Source organism: Cnephaeus nilssonii (assembly GCF_951640355.1).
Source record: "Cnephaeus nilssonii genome assembly, chromosome: 7".
NCBI classification, from domain to species: domain Eukaryota; kingdom Metazoa; phylum Chordata; class Mammalia; order Chiroptera; family Vespertilionidae; genus Cnephaeus; species Cnephaeus nilssonii.
In genome coordinates this window covers 34,006,271-34,027,544 of record NC_137078.1, presented here as the reverse complement: position 1 = coordinate 34,027,544, position 21,274 = coordinate 34,006,271, and the positions used below count along the sequence as shown (strand labels likewise).

Below are 21,274 nucleotides of genomic sequence, written 5' to 3'. Positions count from 1 at the left end.
TCTTAAAGCAATTTTTGTAGTTGTACAAATAAGTCCTCTCATTATCTACATGGAACCTTTTTGGGCAGCAAAGAAAAAACATTTTACTTGTACTGAGGCCTGTGAGCTTCTGCATGGCACTTTACATTTCTCTAACTAGAGAAAGAATAAATTTAAGGGGATAATTTCTTTAATTAAGAATCTGCCACACAGAAAAACTGAGCATTTTTTACTGTATAAACATACATGAAAACTTATAACTCCATATGTTGAAAATTTTCTCAAATAATTCTAAGACTAAAATTCAATTATCAGCAGGCATCAGTACAATTAGAAGACATTTAAAAATATTTTAAAATTCTTTTTTATTGATTTTGTTGCTTTTAGAGAGGTAGGGAGAGAGAAACATCGCTTTATTGTTCCACTTATTTATGCATTCATTTTTAAAATAAAGTACAAGACATATCCATTAACAGATCCAAATTTATCTTTTAGTTTCTTTATAATAAGAAGCCAAAAGTAAGTAAATTTACTTTTAATATTTAATAATTTTTATCTCACTTAACTTAGTAAAACTCTAAACTTTTGAGTTACCAAACTATTTTGGGAAACTATGTTTAAGCATACACACACACACACACACACACACACACACATATATATATGTATATGTATATTTATGTGCATATATATATACACACACATATACATACATATATACATATGTTATATACATATAATATAAAGTTAATAAATTTAATAAAGTTTATAAGGTTAATAAATTTAAAAGACATGTCTATTCAAACAAAAAACAAAAAACAAAAAACACTATATCACATATAAAACAAACAAGATCACAAAAAGATAAAAAACAAACTGAATTACAATAATTATAGAAAAAACACAAGACTTATTTTTCCCTTCACAATTTTTAAGGAGGCTGGGGAAATGGGGGGGGGGGGGGGGGTCAGGCATTGAAGACTTCAGCCACTTGTACAAAATAAAGGCTATAACAAGAGACAAAAAAGAACTCTGTAATTTTACTTCCGGGTATTTACCTGAAGAAACCCATAACACAATTTTGAAAGACATATGCATCCCTATGTTCATTGCAGCATTATTTACAATAGCCAGGATATGGAAGCAACCTAAGCATCCGCTGACAGGCAAATGGATAAAGATGTGGTACATATATACAATGGTATATTCCTCAGCCATAAAAAAAAGGGTGAAATCTTGCCATTTGTGACAACATGGATGGACTAAGAGGGTATTATATTAAGTTAAATAAGAAAAGGAAAATATTATGATTTCACTTATATGTGAAATCTAAAAAACAAAGTAAATGATCCAACAAATCAGAAACAAACTTATATAGAGAACATTATGGTGGTTGCCAGATTGGGGGGGGGGGGGCAAAAATAGGGAAGGGATTACGATCATAAATTGCAAATTGCCAGTTATAAAAAGTCATGGGGATATAAAGTACAACACAGGGAATCACTAATAATAGAGGAATATGCAAATTGTCCGGGACACCATCACAGTAACAGTAATGACTGAACAGCAGGCTGCATGGGGCAACCAGGCCGGCAGCGGGGGCAGTTGGGGGCGACCAGGTCGGCAGGGAGGCACTTGGGGGTGACCAGGCTGGTGGGGGGGCAGTGAGAGGCAACCAGGCCAGCGGGGGCGAGGGGGCAGTTGGGGGCGACCAGGCCGACAGGCAGAGATGGTTAGGGGTGATCGGGCTGGCAGGGGAGGCAGTTAGATCCCCAGGATTGGGCCTAAACCAGCAGTCGGACATCCCCCAAGGGGTCCTGGATTGGAGAGAGTGCAGGCTGGGCTGAGGGCCCTCTCCCCCGCCCCCCCCCCATGCACGAATTTCATGCACCGGGCCTCTAGTATTGTAATAACTATGTATGGTGTCAGTTGGGCATTAGACTTACGGGGTGATCACTTCGTAAGTTATATAAATGTCACTCACTATGTTGTACACCTGAAACTAATATATGTCAGCTGTATTTGGAAAATTAAAAAATTATTTAAAAAAGGAAAAAAGGCCCTAGCCAGTTTGGCTCAGTGGATAGAGCGGTCACCCATGCACTGAGGGGTCCCTGGTTTGATTCCAGTCATGGGGAAGGAACCTTGGTTGCAGGTTCCCCAGCCCTGGTTGGATGGGTGCAGGAGGCAACCAATCAATGTGTCTCTCTCACATCAATGTTTCTCTCTGTCTCTCCCTCTCCTTCCCACTCGCTCTAAAAATCAATGGAAAAATATTCTTGGGTGAGGATTAACCGGAAAAAAAAAAAAAAAAAAAGAAGAAGAAGAAGAAGAAAAGCTAGGGAGATCCAAGATGGTGGCAGAAAAGGTGGATGTTACACTCACCTCCTCTAGGACCAAACTGGAATTATAACTAAGATATAGAACAATCAACCTGAATAACCAACTGAAGACTAGCTGAAGAGAAGTCTTATAACCAAGGAAAAGAAAGAAAAGCTATTTATAAGATTTTAAGAACATAAAGCACATTAAAACTATTTTATTAAGATATAAAAAGTCATCAAAGCTGTTTAATGGAAAAATTTAATTTTTAGAGTAAGCAAACTATCTTTAATCTGAAATAAATTTACCTATTCCTAGAACATCCATCATAACACATCACCATGAAGAACTAGTGAAAACATAGACTCTATATTCCAAACACATTTCTGAATCAGTTGTTTAGTATGTATTTTCCCATAAAACAATACTGCAAATGATAGCAAGGCTTCAAAGGACTGAGAAGTTTAGTCAACTGGTAATTTGGCTGAACTATTGGAATATACTTCTCAATTTGTCTATACCTAGATGATTTCTGAGTACACTTCCTTTGGCTTATAAATGAGAATAACTTTCTACCTCATCTTCCTTCCCTGGTATAAAGAAAAATTATTTGTCTTTGGTGGTCAGCAGCTGTAAGAAGATAGAACTATGTTGCAAAAGTAGATGGCTTATTCATTTCTGGTACCTATAATTTTGTTTATTTTAATGTTCCTGATGCCCAATTTGCCTGAAAAATTTCTTTTCGTTTTTCAAAACCCAGCCCAAATGCTGTTACCAGCTTACTTACCCCTGTATGTTTCAAAGGAGGCTATATAGAATATGGTGGTTTAAGTGCTTTGGATGGGCTTGGAGTCATATAGTCTGAACTAGCATCTACCTCTATTACTGACTAGTATATGACCATGAGGAGTTATTTAATACTTTTTATTATATGTAAAACATGAATAATAATAATGCTACCTACTCAGAGGATTGCTGTGAAGATTAAAAGAAATAATGGAAGTATAACACTTAGTTCAGTGTCCAGCAGAGAGTGACTGTTAAATGAATGGTAGCTATTATCTATATATACAAAAGCCTAAGCGACCAGCCAACCGTTCGACCATCCGACCAGTAGTTATGACGTGCATTGACCACCAGGGGGCAGACACTCAACGCAGGAGCGGAAACCACAGGCATGGAAACATGGAACAGACTGATGAATCTCAGAAGGAAGGGGGGAGGGCGGGAAGAGATTAACCAAAGATCTTATATGCATACTAGAGGCCCCCTTGGCCTGGTCTGTGCCCTCTCGCAATCTGGGACTCCTCGGGGATGGCAGAAAGCTGGTTTCGCCCAATCCCTGCAGGCCAGGCCAAGGGACCCCACCTGTGCATGAATCTGTGCACTGGGCCTCTAGTAATGCTATATTTTTTATTATAAACTGTGAGACTCTTGAGGCTATAGATTGTGTTTCAATTTTCTTTATCTTCAGTTCAAAACCCAGTGCCTAGTATATAGTGGAGGCTACTATGACAGATGGGTGGGAAGGTAGGACGTAGAAGATGGGATATGGAAAGCACTTGAATTGGGATCCAGCTTCTTTTTTGTGTATGCCATGAGGGCAGGATATAGGGATAGCAGAGGATTTAACCACAGCTCTTGCCAGGTCTGGGGTAGCACAGGTTTCCATGGTGAATTCTGTGGATAACTTAGCAGGATAATGGAGGCTCCAAATTAAAAAATTTCTATGAAAAGTAGGTAAAATTAGGAACAAAATTAGTTAGGTGTTAAGAGTAAGAATAGCAGGGGTTGGGAGTCAAAGAAGACATGGGATGAATCATAGGAAACCGCAGTAAGTGAAGATAAAGCTCTATTTGTAGTGCTAAACAGGGAGAGACAGGGATTCTTCAGGCTAGGTCAACTGTGGAACTCACTCACTGGCTAGGTCAACTTCAGAATTCACTTACTGGTTATATGCAAATTCACGTGTCAAGAGAGTGAATAACATAGTAAAATATTGTCATTAATTGCCATTCCTAAATTTTTAAATATTGATGATATTTTTAAATCTAATGTCTCCATAATCAACACAGAAAAGAATAGGCCAAACTAAATTCAATCCTGGCCCAACCATTTACTACTTGTATAATCCTGGGCCAGTTACTTAATCATTATGAGTTTGTTTCTATATCCATTCAACTGAGAATACCACCAACATGTGGCAGTATTATGAAGGAGGGTTAGTAATAATAAATATGAAGTGTCTGACATAATGCTTGGCCCATAAAGGATACTCAATAGATAGTAACTATTATTGTTATTTTACAGATCAACAATAAAATCAACCATTCATAAAAAATAACCTGCTTAATCCTCTTTAGTATTTCATACAGCTGACTATTCTAAGTGGTCACAGTTGTTATAACATGTACAACAATGCTGTATCTGCAAGTTTTGTCTCAACATTTCCTTTAAAATTTAGAGAAGTACAAAAATCAGCTAACAAAGTGACTATTAACAGTCACCTGCTCATACCATTAATATTTGAAAGTTAATTTTTATGTTGAAAGCCAAAGATTTTGGCAAATTCTAGCATATAGGCAAAAGTTAAGTTGGAAATTTTAGACTGATTTTGGTTACCTTTTTTCCCCACTGTGAAGTGCTGTATTACAAGAATGGGGTGATAACTTTGTAAGTTATATATTGTACACCTGAAACAAATATATTGTATGCCAACTGTAATTGGAAAAAAAAAGTAAATAAGTAAAATGAAAAATCACTAGAATAAAAAAGTTACCTAACTTAAGAAATTGGTCTAAAAAATAGTAATTTTCATTAAGTCTACTACAACCATTATCTTGGTTTAAACTGTACCTTTTTTCATTTATCTTTTCTTTAGTTATAAAACTTTAAAACAGGTGTATTAAAATCTGCTCAAAAAACATAATGAAAAGGAATCTCCAATTGAAGACCTATAATGGTTCCATATTATTTAGTAAATTTAATCTCTTCTAGCTTTGAAGATTCACCATAAACTGGTTCTAGTCAATCTACCCTTATTTCCCACAATGTAGTCACATTAATTCTATTTGTTGTTGTTGTTAATCCTTACCTGAGGATATTTTTTCCATTGTTTTAGAGAGAATGGAAGGAAGGGTGAAAGGGAGGAAGGGAGGGAAGGAGAAAGGGAGGGAGGGAGGGAGGGAGGGAGTGGGAGAGAGGGAGGGAGGGAGAGAGAGAGAGAGAGAGAGAGAGAGAGAGAGAGAGAGAGAGAGAGAGAGAGAAGCATCAATGTGAGAGAGACTAATCGATTGGTTGCCTCTTGCACTCGGTCCTAGGGGCCGGGGATCGAGCCTGCAACTGACTTATGTGCCCTTGACCAGAATCAAACCCAGGGCCCTTCGGGCCCACGTTCTATCCAACCAGCTAGGGCAGTGACATTAATTCTTAACTGAATCTGGCCTTCTCTAAACTCCCAACCTCTGTGTCCTGAGCTCACCCTCCTTCCAAGTTCTTGTGGCCCCCAGCTCTACTGTACTCACTCTCCTCTCTACCATGTTTTCCGACTGGGGCCTGTTTAAACTCAGGACTCTGGCCTACTCTGAATCCCACAATTAACATCTCATCATAAACTGTTTTACCTTTTATTTGCACAATCTAGCTCTTTCTATTAACAGTAGAAAATTCTACTGTTGATTATTTTCTTTGCATGCTTGTATAACATAAAAGACTGCTTTCACAGGCCAGACATGAAAAAATGATGGTAAAGCTAAACCTCCTCTGAACTATTTTCTACTGATCCTGACGAAGAGAGTATCATTATTTTCAGTCAAGGTATATGACAGGAAAATTTAATATTTGCAGACTGATTTTTAGGATAGTCTTAGAAATAAAGTCAATCCACATACAATTTTCTTAATTCAGCAACATGAAAACTTATCACTAGAAATCAAAATTATAAATGGGAGAGTGATCTACTTTAGTCATTAATTTCCTTGAGAAAACCTTTTGAACACAAGGAATAATGCTTGGGTTTTCAAAAAAATAAGGATTTCTAGACCATGCTTATTTGTAATTTGTTTTTTAATACTCAGCTAGTGGATCAGAAGAGATCATAAAAAATGGACACAAATTAAGTAAAAATTATGCAGAATCTTAAATCCCTCATATGTTATCATGGCTGAAAATCAATATTCACAGGAATGATGCCCAAAATTTTAGGACAAATTAAATTAAAGTATATCTAAGATTAAAAATTTTTGTTAATGTTTTGTTTCTTCATTCAGAATTTACTTAGATTGACTACCTCCAGGAGGTATTACTCAAAACACTCAGACTTTAACTGAAGAGTGTAACACCAGGAAAGAGTAATGTCCAAACTTTTTCCTTTGAGGTTTAAATTAACTTACTGAGTGTTTTTATCCCCCTCAACAAAGAGGCTTATGTTACCCATTAAATTCTCATCACTATGAATAAACATTATTATACAAATAATTCAAGATCGGATGAGAAACATGCTTTTCCATTAATATCTGAAAGATATTTATCATTAGAAAATAATAAGAGGACAACAAAATTGACCTAGAGCCACAGTAACAGAAAGTATTTCTCTATCAAAACACATTAGTTTAAATAATTTAAATTACTTAATATAGTACACTAGGCAAAACTATCTGAATTTCATGAGTTGAATCTCACAGATTCAAGGTAGTGCCAGTTTAAAAGTATTCAGATACTTAGAAATCTGTTAACTGAAATTAGGCAAGTATCCTTTTTTGCAATCTCAGTAATACCACCATGCAGGGAAAAAGAAGAGAAGAGTAAAATGACTTCCCTCTATCCACAACGGTAAATACCACAAATCTATTGGTATATATAAAATTTTTTAGTTTAATTGCAGTCACTTTGACACTTGAGACAAACTATCAAGGGTTTTTAGATCACAATAAAAAATAAAATATTTTTCATGCAAATATTGACTATTTTAGATCATGATTAAATAGGCTTAAGAAAAATAAATCTTCAATATTGGAACAGAAAAAAAATCTTGTTAAAAGAAGACAGTCTTCTAAAATAGAATTATAATCAAGAATTTACAGAAAACACTTATCATGAAAGAGTCAGTCATAACCAGTAATAAAGTGCTGTTTCAATACACAGGAAGAAAGAAATATGTGAAGATCAAAATTCATCACTTACCTCATGATTCAGCTCTGCTATCTGATCTTTCAGTTCCCTAATATACTGGTTAGAATCAGACTTGTTAAGCTGTCCTTGAAGCTTTCCTTCTTCTTTCTGTTTTGTGAAAACATCAAAGGAAAAACAAAGTAATTTTCATAGCATGTACTCAAATACTTGAAAATATAGGACAGCATAATGGCATACCCTTTAATTGGCTAAATTCTGAACAAATCTGTTCTCAAACTATCTATGAAAAACAATTCATAGTATACTATACTGAGCATTTCTAAATAATGCTTAATGAAACTGTTTACAATAAATACAATTTACAAAATGTACCTTTGAGAGACTCTTACAAATCAATAGTTAATTGGGTCTAGTAGTATAAAAAATTATCCTAGAATTTCAAAGCCATTTATCTAGTTATTTTGAGTGCTAATGATTTTCTCTCTATAAGAGATTCAGTGCTTAGCTGAGAAGGGAGTAAGCCTCCTACAGCTACACTGGGAATCTGCTTTCACTTAGGCAACAGAGAAGGGGAGGAAAAAGGTTCTTCAAACCACTCTTAAAAGGGGAAGACTGCTTTCTCTTCTGTTCAATTAGCTCAGGAATGTGTGCTAGGAGTCCTAGAAATCGCTGCGATAGCCCATCCCCTTATTGCTCTTTGGCAACCTGCATTAAAAACCTTTTATTGGATACTAGTGGCTTGGTGCACGAAATTCATGCACATTAAAAGGGAATTAATTAGAGGAAATATTTTAATATTGCTATTTGCCCTTTCTCTATAATAGAAGTGTCAGAGATGAAAGAAAATTAGTAAAATGTATATGAAAATCTCCCTCCTGTCAGAGTCTGGGGCACGCTGCGGGACCTAGAGTCAAGTCCCTGCCCACCACCTCTACGCGCTTCGAAAACGCAGGAGACCCAGACCCGGCCAGCCCCACCCGCATTGGGTGAGACCCAGACCTGGCCAGCCCCACCCCCATCAAACCCCTCCGGGCAGGGGGCACAGCCTCAGGTCCCCCAGCCGGCACTGGGGCGGGGGGTGGGCACGGCCTGAGGTCCCCTGTAAAGCCCCGCCAGGCGGGTGTTGTGGCCTGAGGTCCCTGTCAAGCCCCGCCAGACAGGGGGCACAGCCTGAGGTCCCCCGGCCTGGCGCCGGGGCGGGGGGCACAGCCTGAAGTCCCTCGCCCCGGCCAGTGCCATGCAGCCTCGGGTCCCTGCTGTTCGGTCATTACGTTACGGCATCCTGACTAATTTGCATATTCCTCTATTATATAGACAGATGGCCTGCTGAAGCAGTTTGATTTAACTAATATGTGTATAGCTGTAAAACACAACTATAATTTCTACAGGCTCTAAAACTTTTCTTATATATTTAAACACATGAATATCACATATAAATCACCTAAGCACAGATCTAATTTAACAATTATTATATCCCAAATACATATGCTAGGCTTCTTAAATATGCCTATGAATTTTAGCCATAAGCCTTAAGGAAAAAAACACACATATTTTGAAACTTTAGTTAAAATATTAGTTTGTCGGTCAGAGAAGGGTAGAACCAACAGAAGAGCCGAGAAACCAAGCAGATTCCTAATTAAATTATCTCAGAAGCCTTTCCTACCTGTTTTTCCTTTTCTTTTCAAAAAGATTTTTATTGATTTTCAGAAAGAGAAAGGGAGAGGGGAAGAGAGAAAACATGGATCAGCACAACCCCTACCAGGGATTCAGCCCGCTACCCAGGCATATACCCTGACCAGGAATCGAACCGGCAACCTTTCGGTACATGGGAGGATGCCCATCCGACTGAGCCACATTAGCCTGGGCAACCTGTTTTTTCATTTAATGAACCAATAAAGTCCCTTTATTATTTGAACCAGTATGTGTATGGGTTTCTATCACTTGCAACCATAATAGCTAAAATATCTTGAGGACGTATCATGCCTTCTCCATTGAGGTTCCCCAAAGGAATTAAGCCCTAACTCCTAAAGGCATCCTTGTATGTAGTGATTTAACTCACCTCCCAAATTCAATCTGTTTCATGACTATCTTATCCTAACATTTTCCTTGGCTATAGACTTATTCCTCCTTAGTCCTATGAACTCCAACATGGGAAAGGATGATGTCAAGTAGAAGGGAATAGGTAATGAGTGAGTGAAATAAGAAGAAAGAATGTAGAAAAGAGAAAAATAACATATGGAGGAAAACTATTCAGTGATGTAAAATAAAAAATAAAAACAACATTATTTTTATAAAATGTATTTTCCAAGTATTATATGTAGCATGAAAAATGGCAGCAGCAACTGAGTAAGTAGATACACTTCCAAAGGTGACTAAGTTGGTGAGAATTACGCACTTGGATATATGTGTTCAGCTATCCTTCTTGATGATTTTTAACTTTAGTATCACATCATATTAATTCCCTTGAAATGGTTGATTAAATAGAAAGTGTAACCCACTTCTAGAAATTCTTCAGTATGAAATGGAAAGGCTAGATATTTGTGGTTTGGGGTCAAACTTGGAGAAAGGTACCTTTAAATCTGGTCATCAATGAAGGCAAAGTTCTTGAGGATTTTGGACATCCCATAGCAGTAATATCATGTGGGATACAATAAAAATTTCAGGGCAAATAAAATGACAAAGCCCAAGGTAAGCTCTAATGTTGTAAGAAAGAAGTTCAAGAATGCAGAAATACTTCAAGTTTAAAGGATGGAAAATGACCAGTAACAATAATTAATATCAATTCTTTCCTGTAAAAAAAAAGAAAGTTTGTTAAGATGGAAACCATTAAATTTGTTTTTACAGAAAGTGATCAAGTGATACCAAAGAGCTGTTTCCTCCGAAGGTAGTCTTAGTAGGATTTAGCTAAACTTTTTTATATAGCACCTTGATTTCTTTGGAGGAAAGGCAATATTTCATAAAAAATGAGGCAGTTTAAGAAATTTTACAATAAAAATGGGAGTGTTTTTAACTTAAAAAAGACTACTGAAAGATAATTGTGGAAATCAAAGAAGCTCTCTTAGTTTTTATAACTAAAAAAACCCCAGATGGTCCTTGAATTTTCATTAATCGTAGGAAAAAGGAAGAATTTCAATGAGAAAAACTTTATATGTTTAACTCCTAGTGTATATAATTGTTCTTTTTAGATTGAAATGTAACTTTATAAAGCTTAATATTGTGTTTCTTCTGCAAAACTTTTACATACAAGAAGTCAGACTATGATGTCCCTTAAACCAGTTTCTCTGAATACAGACACACACACACAACACACACACACACACACACACACACACACACACACACACACACCAGAAACAACAACTTGTCAGGCACACTGACTCAACTGAGGAAAGAGGAAGGGTGACCCGAGGACAAGACCATCACCATCCCAGCACACCTGTCACACATCAGCAGCACATCAGTGTGACAGACACACCAGTTGGAAAGCTCTGCCTGGGATATTCTGATTCGACAGTCTGCTTAAAGGGAATACAGCTGCTACTTCCAAAACAGAAGTAAAAAGTAAGAGATATTCTAAAAAAGTGAGAGATATTCATATGCCTCTTATTAATCAAAAGGTCATCCATAACTCTAGTTAGTAATATCATGTTTATAAATTAAAGTAATAACATGTTTATAAATTAAAATGTATAAATAACTTTTTATCTAAAAGTATGGGGTTTTTGTGTTCTACAAATGGGCTCTCATTTAAATATATTAATTCAAAGTCATTTAAGAATCCTCTTTAAATGTAAAAACTGAATAACTATACATTTACAATACCCCCCCCAAAATCTAAGTAAATATTATATTTTAAGAAGTAGGTATCAATTTAACTTCACTTGTGAGACAGTTAATTCAATAACCTAATATTTAAGTTTTTTGCAAGTATTTTTAAGCTTTCTATTTCCAAGCAATGTCCGCATGGTTCTTTCTGATAAGCAGGTGGGAAAATGTCAACTACACTAATAAATTTACCAGGAACCTACATTTTCTTGAGTTTTTTTTGTCTAGCTGATAACAACACAGATTGCAGGTTAACCAGTTTCCTAAGCAAAACTAATTAAGTAAGTAATAAACTTAAAGAGCTCGAACACATCAACCATTTTTGGTATTCTGTAATTTCACTGAACAGACTTTAAATATATAACCTTTTGGCACACAATAAAAGAAACTTTATATTAAAAGGGCATAAAGTAACATTTGAAAAAGGTTTAAATGTACATTTCACTCTTGGATCTATCTTTGAGTATTTTAGCAATTACCAGTATCTATGATAATCTAATTCATATTGAGGCCTTAAACCATAGAACTTTGTACATATGCCTCTTATTAATCAAAAGGTCATCCATAACTCTAGTTAGTAATACCATGTTTAAGTGACTAGGGGTAAAGTATAACAAGTTTACTCTGAAATGCATCCAAAAATAAGGTTGCTAGAATGGTGGATAGGTGAGTTTCTGATAAAGAATAGATAAAATATATCAAAATATTTATTTTAGAATGAAGGCAGGTGAGTTTATGGTGTTCATAGTCCAATTCTTTCAACTTCTGTACATTTGAAAATTTCCATGTAAAATAGTGGGAGGAAGAAGCCATCAATAAAAATAATTGTCTGCTAAAGAACGAGCCCTTGGTCCACACTGTACCTCATTAATATATGTAAAAAGGTTAGTGACTCTTCATTTAAAATTTACCTTTTGCTCTAGGAATAGATACTACTTTCTTCACATTTACTGGAAATTTAAGAAACTACAAAGCAACATGATTAAATCACATAAATTAGAATCTTATTAAAATAGAACATAATTTTAGAGAGCCGAGTTATAATTTCATCTCCAGAATATTTTATAGTAGATTTTGTGGTTGTTACCTCAAGATCCCTTCTCTCTCCCTCATTATGTAATGGTATTAATATTAGAATTATTCCCATCCTTAACCCCATTTGTAAGCCCTGATTAGTAGGGTTTAAACCAAGCAGGGTAATCACATCTATGTTGCACAGTGTTTGATTCAGGGGTTGCACAAATAGTGTGGTTTTCAAAATCTTTTGCTGGAAACTATGGGGCACAGTTTCTTATTCTAGACATTATGATATGTGGGTATAAAGCTCACTTGTTAGCCATTTTAACACAATAAGGAAAAAACCTCCTGAAGAGAAAAATGATAAGGGTCGAGTCATGAGAATCATGGTTCAATGCAACAAGTTGGAGCCCACATCAAACTTCCTGAAGCACATCTAACTTTTGAACTTTTCAGGTACATGAGCCAATAAATCCCTTTTATTATTAATAGCCACAAATAAATTCAGAATTGGGTTTTCTGCTAAATGCAAAACATAATATTTTAAAATAAAATATGACTAAGTAAATGAATACAAAAATATAAATAACATAATCTAAAATGCCTAAAGCAGTAGTTCCCACGGTTGACTATCGAGTTACTTGGGGAGCCTTGTAAACATACAGATTAAAAGAACCCATTCTGACCTTAATCTAAATATCTGGGCTTGGGGCTTGAAATCAGTACACTTTGAAAGCCACACTATAGTGGTGATTATGATGTAGCCAGTGTGTAGACCTAAACTTGAAATGCCCTGGTTTGAAGCACCTTTGAAAATTAACTATCAACTATGTTTTTTAACACAAACTAAAAATTCTATTTATGTGCCAATTATAAATCACTTTTAACCTTATTTCCTAAGGATCTCAAACATTTTATGACTTTACACTCATTATAAAAATTACTTAGTATAAATTTACATATAAAAAAAGAGAAATATTTCTTTCAACTACCACCACAATGGTAAATGTGGTAAATGACCAAGACTCATAACCTTATTTACAAATAGTCTCTACATTTCCAGAAAGAATATATTTAAAAACAAAAATAGAGGAAAACTGTCAAGGGTTCTTAAATTAATTTCTTTTCAATTCTGCTATCAGTTTCACTTCACATTATATCTATGCTACTTTCAGCTGGTCAGTTCCCTGTCTACAGAGGTTGGTTCAATTTTGAACTCAAATCCCTTTCTTGGTTAACCTACCTCTCAAACAGAAATATTATTTTAAAATCTAGTAATATATGATGAGGAACTAAATAAAATGGTTAGGATCTGAGAAAATTCCACACATATGACCCTTATTACTGAAAACGAAGATAACACTTCTAAAGAATGAAGAGAAACCAAATATTTGGAGACCAGCAAAATGATTCTATAAAAACTTAAGAACATTAATTTCTATGAGGAGCTATGGCAATAAATAAGGGAAATATGAAGTCCAATTCTCTAAACTTAGGTAACAGGTGGGTATAATAAAAAAGCAATGTTCCTTAATACAACACATAAATGTGTGGAGAGGAGCATTTTACTCCAGTAGTGGTTCTGGTGTTCCACTACTCCACTGTGTAGCAATGACTTTAGGCATAAACACTCACCTGCTTTTCCCCTGCAACCAAGGGAGCTGTACTCAGAAAAAGGATGAGGAAGAAATGGAATGAGCCCAGGAGGTGCCACATATTCTGTTACAGTTGATTAAAAAATCAATAAATACTGTAGTCAGCAGGAAAAAAAAGTGACTATGTATTTGTGCAGTGTGCAAATGGTCACAGTAGAAAGTGGACATTTTATTCAGAGATCTCTTCAACTACATCTCCTGTACTCCAACACTTACTTAGAAAGTTGAAAAATTACATGTGGTGGTTCCTCAAGCTAGAAGATTGAAGAAAAAATGTGCAATGTTTTCTTGATAGCTCTAAGCAGCATGTTTTTACATGATATATGGCACCAAAACTGAGATGAATACGTTGTTAAGTTGCTTTAAACAACTGTTTGGGAGGAAAGTGGGTTTTAGTAGTGTATGCTCGTAAAAAATATTGTGCAGTGGAGAGAAGAAGAGGCAGGGGCCAGGTTTGTTTAAACACACAAATTTAGCCAGCTCATTTTAAAAGAGATATTGTAATAGGAATGCCTAGAAATCCATTCTTGTTTATTTGTTTCTTTATCTATGTTTTTAATGCTGGCAATAACTTATCCTATCTTGCCACAGGAAGGACACTTCCTTAGACAGGAAGATAGCAGATTTTAAAAGCCATTGTTACAAGCCATTGGTTTTTTAATACTCTCTCCTACCAGATAATTTGCTTAGAAGATTTTGGGTTTTTAAGATAATTTAAAGTAGATAACTGTTTAAGATAATTTAAACAGTTAATATTATATATTATTTACATCTTTTTTTCTCTAGCCTTTTAGTTTTCAAATTTTTCAAATTTACAGAAGATCTAAAATAATAGTACAATACCTATATGCCCTCCAATTATATTCACCAATTACTATTTTGCCACATTTGTCTTCATTTTGTCCATTTGTGTATATCTTCTGAACCATTTGAATGTAAATTGCAGATAAGATATTCCACTACTATGTTTCAGTATGCATCTCCTAAGAATAAGGAAATATCTTCCATATCCAAATGCCATTATAACACCTAAATTAATACTAATTCCATAGTATATTCATTGAACATGTAGTTCCTATTCAAATTTCCCTAAAAGTTCCCAAAATGTTTATTACTGCCCAAAATAGAACCAAGGTTCATAGTTACATTTGGTTATTATATCTTTAGCCTCTTTTAACCTATAATAGTCCCTCCGCCTTTTTTTTTATGACACTTAATATTTTTGAAGAGTCCAAGTCTAAAAACTGTGTATTATACACGTTAAAAAGAAAAATTTATCATTCCAACAAAACTCGAAGTAAAACACTGTTTTTATTCCCTTTTTCAAATCAAGTAGGCAGTGAGGTAAAACTAATATAATATATATTTAATGGGTGGTTGGATCAAGGGAATAAGTATAGACCAAGACATTTTTCCTCCTATTAAGAGGCTAACCTATAGGTTTAACTATGAGGTCCAAAGAACTCTCTCCATGTTTGACATCAGTTTAAAAACCTGTCATTTGCCTCTTCACAAAAGTATTCTAAAAAGTAGGCAGATTTCTTTAAGTTCCAGGAAAAGTATAGGGTTAGTCACAAAGAACTCACTAAGAGAGGATTTAAAAAAGAAAGCATCAACTCCGGCCATTTTTCCCAGTGGTTAGAGCCCGTGGACTGAAGGGTCTTGGATTCAATTCCCAATCAAGACACATACTTGGCCCTGGCTCAGGGGATACAGCGTTGGCCTGCGGACTCAAGGGTCCCAGGTTCGATTCCGATCAAGGGCATGTACCTTGGTTGCGGGCACATACCCAGTGGGGAGTGTGCAGGAGGCAGCTGGTCGATGTTTCTCTCTCATCGATGTTTCTAACTCTCTATCCCTCTCCCTTCCTCTCTGTAAAAAAAAATCAATAAAATATATATATATTAAAAAAAAGACACATACCTGGATTGCAGGTTCAATCCCTGGGCCCAGGTCCAGCCCGGTCCAGGTGCATGCAGGAGGCAACCAATTGATGTCTCTCTCTCTCTTACCCCCTCCCTCCCTTCCACTCTCTAAAAACCAATGTAAAAGTTTCCTCAGGTGAGGATTAAAAAAAAAATAAAGAAAGCATCAAATAGCCACTCATTAAGCTTCATCTTGCTCACTGACACAGTGCTCACAACTAGAAAACTCCATAGCTAAAGAAAATGTGATTCATCTTCTGGATAGTGTAAATGTCATATTTTATTTTCTTCATATTCCATGTCATGGGGGTTATCATCTCAGTGAAAGATTCATCTCCATTTCTGTTTCTTGGCTGTTTTTTACACTACCGACTAAGCTATCAAAGGGTGAACTGTTTGTTTTTTGTTGTATGTGTGTGTGTTTTTTTGAGACCACAAAGTTAAAATCCAAATACGTGCTCTTGTGTCGTGTAAAGCAGCTTTTGCCTCACTTTTCCCCTATGAAGAAAGGATAGCTGGTGATATATCCCATTTACTAATGATAAACACTGTCACGCTATACTGAGTTAAGACCTGACAAGACCTCTGGGGAGTGCTGCCTTGGGATACCAAGACTTTTGAAGAATTAGTTCCAAAAAGCCTTTCTAGATAAACATCATTTCATCTTTTTGTCATTTCACTACCCATCGCTGTTATTTCCCAAGATCCTCTTCTCCCAGCTTGATGGTGATTACGGTCTAGAGACCTACTGTTCCCATACTCTGGATTCTTATTACCACTTGTTTCCCTCTTAGCAAGATTTTCTCTCGATTGCCGAAACCGGTTTGGCTCAGTGGATAGAGCGTCGGCCTGTGGACTCAAGGGTCCCAGGTTCGATTCCGGTCAAGGGCATGTACCTTGGTTGCGGGCACATCCCCAGAAGGGGGTGTGCAAGAGGCAGCTGATCGATGTTTCTAACTCTCTATCCCTCTCTGTAAAAAATCAATAAAATATATTTAAAAAAAAAGATTTTCTCTCGATTGATAAATAATAATCCTCTTTTTGGGGATGGCCCCTTCATCTGTGCACTGTCCTCAAGAGACAGCTTGACCTAAGCTTCAATAGACTAGAGCCGTGGTCGGCAAACCGCAGCTCGCGAGCCACATGCGGCTCTTTGGCCCCTTGAGTGTGGCTCTTCCACAAAATACCACGGCCTGGGCGAGACGATTTTGAAGAAGTGGCATTAGAAGAAGTTTGTTTAAAAAATTTGGCTCTCAAAAGAAATTTCAATCGTTGTACTGTTGATATTTGGCTCTGCTGACTAATGAGTTTGCCAACCACTGGACGAGAGGATTAAGCAGCTTCAGGGGATGGCTAACTTACCAAGGACCACATACATGGCCAGCTAGGAAAATGCCAGGTGCAGAAGTCAGCTTTCACTCCTAGTCCCACATTTGTCAGACAAATCACAGCAGGGTATGTGCTGGAATTGTTTTTCTAAAAATGGTGTTGCTTATTTTATGCTCTTCATGTATCTTTTTCTATTTACATTAATTAATATTCACTACCCATCTTTTCAAATAGCATACACATTTGTTAGTTCTTTATTTTGACTTGTTTAAGCTGAATTTCCAGTAGTTTTTTAAAGAAAGGATCATGAGCCCTGGCTGGTCTGGTTCAAAGGTTGGAGCATTAGCCTGCACACCCAAGGGTCACAGGTTCGATTCCCCATCAAGGGAAGGTACCTGGGTTGCAGGTTTGACTCCTGGCCCTGGTTGGGGCATGTGCGGGAGGCAACCATTCCATGTGTCTCCCTCACGTGGATATTTCTCTCTCTACCCCCTCCCTCCTACTCTCTCTAATGAAAAAAATATACTTGGGTGAGGATTAACAACAATAACAAAAGATCACGCCCAGCTGGTGTTGCTCAGTGGTTGAGCATAGAGCTATGAACCAGGTCACGGTTTGATTCCCAGTCAGGGTACATGCCCCAGTTGCAGGCTTGATCCCTGGTGCAGGAGGCAGCTGATCAATGATTCTCTCTCATCATTGATGTTTCTATGTCAATTGATGTCTCTCTCTCCCTTCCTCTCTGAAATAAATAAAAAAATGTATTTTTTTTAAATCTTGAGAACAGTATCCCAGCAGTCTTTTCACACTGGAAAATGCCAACCTATTTCTTATTTATTTATTTACTTATTTATTTTTTAATCCTCACCTGAGGATATCTTCCATGATTTTTTTAGCGAGAGCGAGGGGAGGAAAGGTGGGGAGCAGAGTGAGAGAATGAGAGAGCGAGCGAGCGAGGCGGGGGGACATTGATGCGAGATCCACCATCTGGTTGCCTCCTGCAAATGCTCCACTGGGGCCAGGGATTGAGCCCACAACCGAGGTATGTGCCCTTGGCCGGCACTCTAACTACTGAGTCAAACTGGCCAGGGAGCCAACTTGTTTCTTCAACATATTTGACTAACTTCTTGTTTGACTATAATATGTTTGGGTCACCCAAAGTCAGACTTTTGTAGACTAGCACTAAGAGAACTTTCTGTGATAATGGAAATGTTTTCCATCTGCACTGTCTCATATGGTAGTTAGTAGCTACCATATAACATGAATTTATTGAGCTACTGTAACTGAGGAACTGATTTAAATTTTGTTTAATTTAAATCAGCTAATGACTACTGTATTACAGAGTGCAGCACAGCCATTGCTTCATTGGCCTCTGGCACTGAATATGCTATGAGAAATCCGGAGGACAAGTCTTTATCTTGCCATAAAAACTGTGTAGGTAATTTGCTCTGAGAGTTTATGGAGCATTCTGTGTCAAATTCCTAAAACACAGGGTGGGTGTTCTTTTAACTTAATATTTGAATCTTCCTTAATTGCAGGTACCTTCCTTTTGTTGACTTTTAAAAATTTTTTTAGAGAGAGATGAAGGGAGAGGGAGAGAGAAACATCAATCAGTTGCCTCCTGCATGCATCCCAACTGGGGATCAAATCCACAACCTGGGCATGTTCCCTGAACAGGAATGGGACCAGCCATCTTTCAGTGTACAGGACGGCGCTCAACCAACCGAGCCAATTGGCCAGGGCTCCTTTTGTTTATATTTTTGAATACTTTTTTCCATTTGTTGTGGGATACCAATTTTCCTTAGTGTAAAATAATCTGTCATCTGTACCTATTAGCTAATACTTGTTTCACATTCTTAATCTCTGCAGTCAGTTATCCCAAGTTTTTCTCCCATGCCTTTCATCCACTTTTTAGCATTTTCTATTGAATAGACTAGTCTTTTGTGGTTTCAGCAATAATGCACTAGACTTCAATTTGTTTCCTTAGTGGTACAATCTTCTCTTATCTCATTACATTTTTTATCATCTTATCTTTTATATCTTAATTTTACTGAATTCATGTTTAGTTGTTTAATAGCGTGAAGCAATTAATTCCTCCCATCCTTGAATTACCTTTCTTTTTGTTTGGGATCTCTTTAAGTGGTATTTCTTTCTCTTTCTCTGTTTTAATACTATAAACCTAGTTATTATACCATTTCTTCTTATCATGCTCATGGCTAGGTGATTGTCCAGGTATTCCAAATGCTTTAACAAATGGGTTATTTATTAACGCTCTTTCCACCATATTTTAAATCTATTTCCTTTGCCCTCCAAGCTCAAGTTTGTTCTTACTTTTCTACAACCCGAGGGATAGCACATCGAAAGGAAGAACCTGACTGAACAAGGGCTCCACCTGTTCTTCTGCGATTTTGTTAAATATCTTGTATAACCTAATTGGAGGGGAATACGTCAAAACCTGGGTTTGAGAATTCAGATCATTTCCCAAATTCACTGTGCTGTCCCAGGGTCTTCACTTTAGTTAAAATTTCTAATCTCTTTCACTGGGTTGTTCCTTCCAGAAGTTTTTACAACCCTCAGTCAGGAAATTACATTCTCGTTTTCCTTCTTTACACATTTGGGATATACACAAATCCTTGAGGGGTTGTGCTGACTCCACTATACCATTTGGTGAGTGGGAGAGGAGAGGAGAGACAGTCAAGGTTAGAAGCCAAGCCCTGGTAGGTCTCTCTGCTGTGGAATGGTCTATTTCTTTCGTTAACCGTCACTGTAAAAGTTTATTGCATTAGGTTATGCGTTTTTCCCCCTCAGGCTGCTTTTAGTGGGAAAGTATTTGCCTTAAGAAAAAACTACAACTATTTTTAACTATTTTGTTAGATGGCTGGGATAGAAAATTCTGGGATCAGTTTCAATCTATCTCTGGGGCGGCATTTGTTTAAATACATGAATCTTTACATATAAAGTACTTAGAATCTGCTGCTCTATGACACAGAATATCAGACTCTCTTATACATGACTGTTTTCTGCCCCTTAAATTTCATTCAGCAATTATTTTTTGAGCACCTATTATATGCCATGGCACAAGGTATCAGATAGCAGTAAATAAGAAAAACAAGGTTCTCATGTATTATATGTGGGTATGAGTTAATTTTTAAAGTGAACATAATTTCAGGCACTGGTAAGAGATATATTAACATAAAAAACATGATGATGAAATAGAGAAACAGTGTGAGGGGACTGCTTTACAAAGGTGGTCACAGAATATCTCTATGTTGGTGACTTTTAAATTGAGATATAAATGATGAGAAAGAACTAGTACTGGCAAGATCAGCAAGAATAGTATTCCAAATGTAAGAAAAAGCAAGAACAAAAGCCTCAATGTAGGAACGAATGATATTTGTTCTAGAAACAAAAAGACAGTTGGTGTTGCTAAAGCATAACGTAAAGGGGTGTGTTTTTTATGATGCAGTCAGAGAAGTAGGCAGGAGCCAGACAGCTCAGGGACTCTAAGGGCAGAGGAGTGTGGCACTTTTGCTAGGTTGACCAAGTTTTCTTTGTTGCTATTTTCTATAATTATCTGGAACTCCTAATTCTTATTTCCATTTTTAGCAATATTTACTTTAAAAATTATTCAAATGTATGTACATTTAAAAAAATTATAATGGTAATCATGTAAATTCATAAAGTATAGAAAATAAATTCCTGCCCTGGCTGGGAAGCTAAGTTGGTTGGAGCATCATCCCACACACAAAAAGGTTGTGGGTTCGATCCCCGGTCAGGGCAGGGGGCATGAATGGGAGGCAAGCGATCACTTTCTCTCTCACACCATGTTTCTCTCTTGCTCGATTAAACAAACAAACAAACAAACCACAAAAACCATAAGCTTTGGATGAAGACTTAAAAAAAAAAGTACACTCCTGATCCTTTTGCACCAAGCCCTCTCCCACCAAACACTCTCGCCAAAGAGAATACTGTAAACAGTTTGATAGGTATCACAGCTCACATTCCAATGTATGCTAATACTTACTTACATATATGCATACCCACATGTGTCTATACACATAATATATACAAACACTTTTTAAACAGACACAA

At 36.7% G+C, this 21,274-nt stretch overlaps 1 protein-coding gene across 5 annotated transcripts in view; it reads right to left on the bottom strand.

Moving 5' to 3' along the window:
• EVI5 (ecotropic viral integration site 5) overlaps nt 1-21,274 on the bottom strand; it is a 185,273-nt gene that overhangs the window by 20,878 nt on the left and 143,121 nt on the right. For all 5 annotated transcript variants that reach the window (XM_079776026.1, XM_079776024.1, XM_079776027.1 and 2 more), the window contains one exon: nt 7,483-7,578. In XM_079776026.1, the coding sequence (XP_079632152.1) occupies nt 7,483-7,578 (96 nt within the window). The remainder of the gene's footprint in view (nt 1-7,482; nt 7,579-21,274) is intronic.